General features: G+C 36.5%; 1 protein-coding gene across 1 annotated transcript; it reads right to left on the bottom strand.

The window, feature by feature from the left end:
• Nucleotides 1-2,586: 2,586 nt before the first annotated feature.
• Nucleotides 2,587-3,531, bottom strand: LOC130016479 (olfactory receptor 10W1-like). The gene has a single exon (XM_056107190.1). The coding sequence runs from the start codon at nucleotides 3,529-3,531 to the stop codon at nucleotides 2,587-2,589; it is 945 nt and encodes a 314-aa protein (XP_055963165.1).
• Between the last annotated feature and the right edge of the window lie 2,193 nt (nucleotides 3,532-5,724).

Genomic DNA, 5,724 nt, shown 5'->3' with positions numbered 1-5,724 from the left:
TGACATGTATTGGAAATGGATTATATTCAATGGAAGACACAACAAATAGTCCAGAAGACAGAAATCTAGAAATGATTCAGGTGGAAAAAGAATCAGAACAAAGATTTATTTTTAAGAGCTTTACAATATTAATCAAACTCCATTAGGAGAGACTAACGAAGAATAATAGGGATATCAAAAGGAGAAGAGAAGGGATTGGAGAGTTATTCAAAGAAATAGTGAAATAGTGAGAATATCTCAATACTGGAAAAGTCCCTGAAGCTAACAGATCTTATGATCTCATTGTAAACAGTCTCTTTCAGAGATACATTATAAGGAAGCCATTAAAAGTCAAAATTGAAAACTCAGATGATTGACTATTTGAGAAGACCTAAATAAAAAAAATACACTAGCAGTTGACATCGACAGTATGCCAGTTATCTTCCCTAACTGCAGAAAACACAGCTACATGGAAGCCATTCCATGTTCATGGATCAGAGTAATTCATATGTTTAAAATGTTCAGACTAGCCAAAGCTCTTTATGGACGAGTGAAATTCCCATCAAAATATCGAACACATTCTTCTAACAATGAGAAAAATAATCATAAAATTTATGTGGAATGACAGAAGACCTCAAGTATCCAAAGTATGCATAAGAATAAAAGGACAATACTGAATCATGTTTCCTTATTTCAAACTCTACTACAATGGTAGAAGACCAAAAAATACAAAAATGGGTGTAAGAAAGGGCACATAGGTCTATGGAACAGAACAGAAAACCCAGAATATGAAACAGAATTGAAAACCCAGAATTAAATTCTGACATGAATGGCCAACTCAAAAATGGAGAAAAGAAAACTCAACAGGGTAAAGAGAGTCTCTTCAACAAATGTAAAACATGGATATTTCACACCACTAATAGAAGTTGTTCAAAATGGATCAAAGACTTAAACATAAGATCTGATAACAAAAATTTTTTTAAATTTAGTTTTTGGGGTATACCTTACAGTGTTCATTCATTACTAATGACTCTGTACTTGGGAATGACCCTGGGGAGAGCTTGGGTACCATGTTGGATGCTATGGATTACACCTGATTTGGCCACATGTGAGAAAAGTGCTCTATCCATTGTACTATAGCTCCAGTTCCATGTAACCATCATTTTTTTAGAAGAAGGCATGAGAAAAAGTCATAAGAAAAAAGCAATATGATATTAATCTTGGCAATATTTTTTTTTGGAAATAATACAAGAAGCACAAAGAAAGTAAATATCAGCAAATGAGACTTTTGTAATATAAAACAGTCACACACATTTAATGTTACAGTTTATTGAACATCATCTACAATGTGTGATAAGTATATAACATAATGTATTACTTTAAGAAACATTATAATATATTAATATATCAAAGTATTATGCTGGATACATTAAATTTACACAATTCTACTTTTCAAACTTATCCAATAAAATCAATGAAATGAAATCCAATGTAATTGAACTTAATATATCTTCACTGTTTGGATGAATTTTAGAAATAAATAATATGGCTTATAGTGGTAATATCAAAACCTTAATAAATTTTTGGAGGCTAGTCTTTAGATTCAAAGTCAGGAAAATAGTTATACTAGTTTAGATAGTCTCTTGTTACTACAATAAGGAAAAAAATTCATCAGTCAGCCGAAAAAATTTGCAGATCTCTCTCTTACACACATATATACACTCTTTCTCACTCAACTTGCATTAATTAAAAATGTAATTCAACATTAAAATTAAAATATGATCAACAATGAACACTGAAGTAACTATATGTAGTATATAAAATATGAGACTAGGTCTTAAAATAATAATGCTCTAGAAGAAAGCATAAAGGAATCCACGCTTAGTATAATAGCCAGGATGTGGAAACAACTCAAATGCCCAACAAAAGATGAATGGATAAACAAGCTGTGGTCTATTTACACAATTTTTTAATGCAGTTGTAAGAAAAGATCTTTTAGTTTGCTGCAATTTTTTATATAAATCTAGTTCTCATTGGCCATTGATTAATAAATAATACTGTATCCACATTTTGCCTTTGAGATCTAAGGGTGATAATGCTTTCCCGAAAATTTTAGTATGATGTGTATTCCCAAAAGTTTATGCATTCATACTTACATTTATAACCCATTTTTGTGTTTATTTCCTCTAAAACCTTCCAAATGACCATGCATTTCCAGAACATACTTCAGACATCTTATACTTAACAAATGTCAATTGCAGTGTGCCTGTTAGTTTTCTCTTTAAAGAGAAATCCCTGAGCAAAAATGATATAAGAATAAGTTCCCCCAGAACATAAAGAGTATACAGATTGTTTGACCATTAAAATTTTATTTGATTTTGGGGGGTAGGGAAGTAGGGGCCACACCCAGTGGTGTTCAGTGGTGTTAGGGACCACCACTTCTGGTATTATTCTGGGGATCGAATCAGCTTCAATTACAAGCAAAGAAACTATCCCTCCAGCCCTACCCCATTTTCCCAAGTTCAGTTTCCATATTGGATGACAGAAATCCAAGTGGTATGGGGGAGTTTCATGATCTGGAAACAAACCCTAGTTTGGACCCCCCACCTAGTTGTTTTGGGAGACGGAATTCTTTGTCAGAATCTTCCCCAAGGTCCCCTTCATCTCATTGTTCCTCAGAGTATAGATGAGAGGGTTGAGCAGCGGGGTTCCCAGCGTATACACCAATGAGATGAACTGATCTTGCTTGGGGTTATAATTGGAGTTGGGGCGCAGGTACATGAAAGCACAGCAGCCGTACTGCAGCAGGACCACCATGAGGTGGGAGGAACAGGTAGAGAAGGCCCGGTGGCGGCCGGCTGCTGAGTTGATCTTGAGCACAGCGTTCACGATGAAGGCATAGGAGGTGGCAATGAGGAAGAAGGGCACGGCGATGGCTAGAGTGGCTGCCACCAGCACCGAGAGCTCATGGAAGTGGCTGTTGGCACAGACCAGGCGCATCACCGGTGGCACGTCGCAGAAGAAGTGCTGGATCCCTCGAGCCTGGCAAAATGGTAGAGAGAAGATGAAGGCCACCAGCTGTAAGGACAGAAAAAGGCCAATGACCACCGAGGCCACCACCAAGCGGACACAGAGCGTTAAGGTCATGATGAGAGGGTACTGCAAGGGGTGGCAAATGGCAGCGTACCGGTCGTAGGCCATCGCTGCCAAGAGGAAGCAGTCGGCACTGCCAAGTCCAATGAAGAAAATCATCTGAGTGGCACAGGCCAGTAAGCCGATGGTCTTCTCTGACTGTAGGATGTTGGTCATGATGTGAGGCACCACCACAGCCGTGTAGCATATTTCCACCCCCGAGAGGCTGCCCAGGAAGTAGTACATGGGCGTGTGCAGGCGAGCTTCTGTCCAGATGGCCACCACGATGAGGACATTGCCAGTGATGACAAACATATAAACCAGGGTGACTCCTAGGAAAGATAAGACACACAGCTCTCGGTTGGAGGGGTAGGACAGGAACACAAATTCCAGCCACAGCGAACGGTTCTCCCAGGTCATTGGTTCAATAGCTGGTCTCTGTTGAGAGTTATAGACAGAAGGAAGAATCAGATCGACAGGTTCTGGCTCACACTCATGAATCAAATGTAATCAGAACTGAAGTTAGAAAGCAGAAAGATCAGGAAGGATTCATTATTTGAGATGAGCTTTGGCCAAGTCTCTACAATACGAATCTCACAATATCTCATCTAAGAATTGAGCCAAATTACTTAAGAAATGACAGATCATAAGAGGCTGAAGGAGTTGGTGCCATTCAGAAATTATTTTTCAGAAGTGGAATTAAAATTAACTCCTCAGTGAGTTCACAAGAAATTATCAAGAAATTTTTGGAATTCTTGGGAGCCGGGTCATTTAGATAAAATTTAAAAGTTATTTAAATTTATTCTTCTTTCTTTTCTTCTCTTTCTTTTTTACTGACTCGCCACTTTTCTTTCTTTCATTTCATATTTTTGCAGAATGGTTTCTTGTGTATTAAAAATATATGCAAAACTGAAGGGATAGTAATGCGATTTAAATTGAAGAGAAAAGCAGCATCCCAAAGCACAGAATTTATAAGGACCTAAAATTGATTATATACATATATATTTTTTTTAAAAGACTCAGAAACAAAGTCCATCAAATTCCTGGTTTCTCTATCCATATTTGATTAGGGTAATATGGATTTTGACCATCAGGGCTCCTGCTGACTTTGGGAGACTTGAGATGATGTGATCATAAGCTGAAAGAGGTCTGAAAACACTTCCTGTGAGTTTGAGGATTATTCAAAAAGACCAAGCTAGTTCATTTATTTTCCTCCTCTTCTAAGGTGCTCAAGTGACATCCTGCAAGGCACATAGATTCCTTGAAAGCCTTCTAATGAATAGACACACGCTCGACAGGACCCATTCCACTTCTATGATGAGATCATCTTAGCTTCAAGAAGCTGGAAAAGAGGCTGCAATGACCTTGTTTAACTTGTTTAATTCTAAAATTTATTCTTCAACATGCTCCTTGAAAATAAATCTCTCTATAAAAAAGCAACACTTCTAAAAAATCACTCACAGAAACCCACTTCAAGCTTAGGGAGAAACATGATTAGATGTTAAGAACAAAATGTCACAAAGTTTAAGAACACTGAGGACAAGTTGTAGCCATCTGCTATCTTTCCAATAGCTAACAAGTGATGTCCATTTTCTCACTGTTTTTTTCTCTTCGATCTTTCTTTTTTTAAATTTTTTTATTGAATCACTGTGAGATACAGTTACAAAGCTTTCAGGATTGACTTTCAGTCATACAATGATATCTCTGCACTTTCAATTATGCTTTGAATTATTTGTAATGTCACTTAGCATAGTCAGCATCTCATAACACACCGAGGTACAGCATAACACAGTGAAATCAGTTTTTGAAAGAAAATGATATGATTTGAATAATCCCACCTCCTGATTCTGTGAAGGTAGTTAGAAAATATGAAATATCTGAATCACAGGTTTTTTATTTATTTTTTTATTAATAAATAGGGATGATAATTATACTTCAGAAATGGAATTAAGGGTTGTTGTGAGGTTTAAATGAAATCAAAATTTAAAATACCTTTTCTAAAATGTAAAATGTCTTCCCTAAAATATAACTCCTAATCCAATGTAAAACATACAAATATTACTTTCAAGCTTTTATTACTTGGAAGTTTAGAGGAACCAATCCTTCCTTATAGTATTGAACAGATAGTACAGAGGTTGAGGTGTTTGTCTTGCATGCAGCTGACCTAGTTTGATCTCCAGCAGCACTTAGGGTTTTCCTAGTACCCACACAGATAACCTCTGAGCACAGATCCAGGAGTTAGTCACTTTCTCTCTTTTCACAAGACAGACTATCCTTCAATATTCCTTTTCTATTTCAGGATACGGAGGGGTCTTGGAAGTGGACTATCAGATGGCAATGCTTAGGAGGCCATGTTGCTAGGGATATAATCTGGGATCCTGTGTGTACCAGACATGTACTCCAGTCTTTTCTTTATACTCTTTAAAAAATGAGTTCCTCTTATTTAAGAGAATGCTTAAAAATATGTGACTTTATACCTTGATTATTCCTGCTGAAGTCACTTGCTTATTTTTAATTAAGTTCTAAGCACTGTATACAATGAAAATCTTTATACCCTAATGGTTATATATACTAATGAGAGAGATGATATTAATTAAAAATCTGACTGTATAT

This window comes from Sorex fumeus, unplaced genomic scaffold (genome assembly GCF_029834395.1).
Source record: "Sorex fumeus unplaced genomic scaffold, SorFum_2.1 ptg000007l, whole genome shotgun sequence".
Classification (NCBI taxonomy): Eukaryota; Metazoa; Chordata; class Mammalia; order Eulipotyphla; family Soricidae; genus Sorex; species Sorex fumeus.
This window is presented reverse-complemented; position numbering and strand designations above follow the sequence as displayed.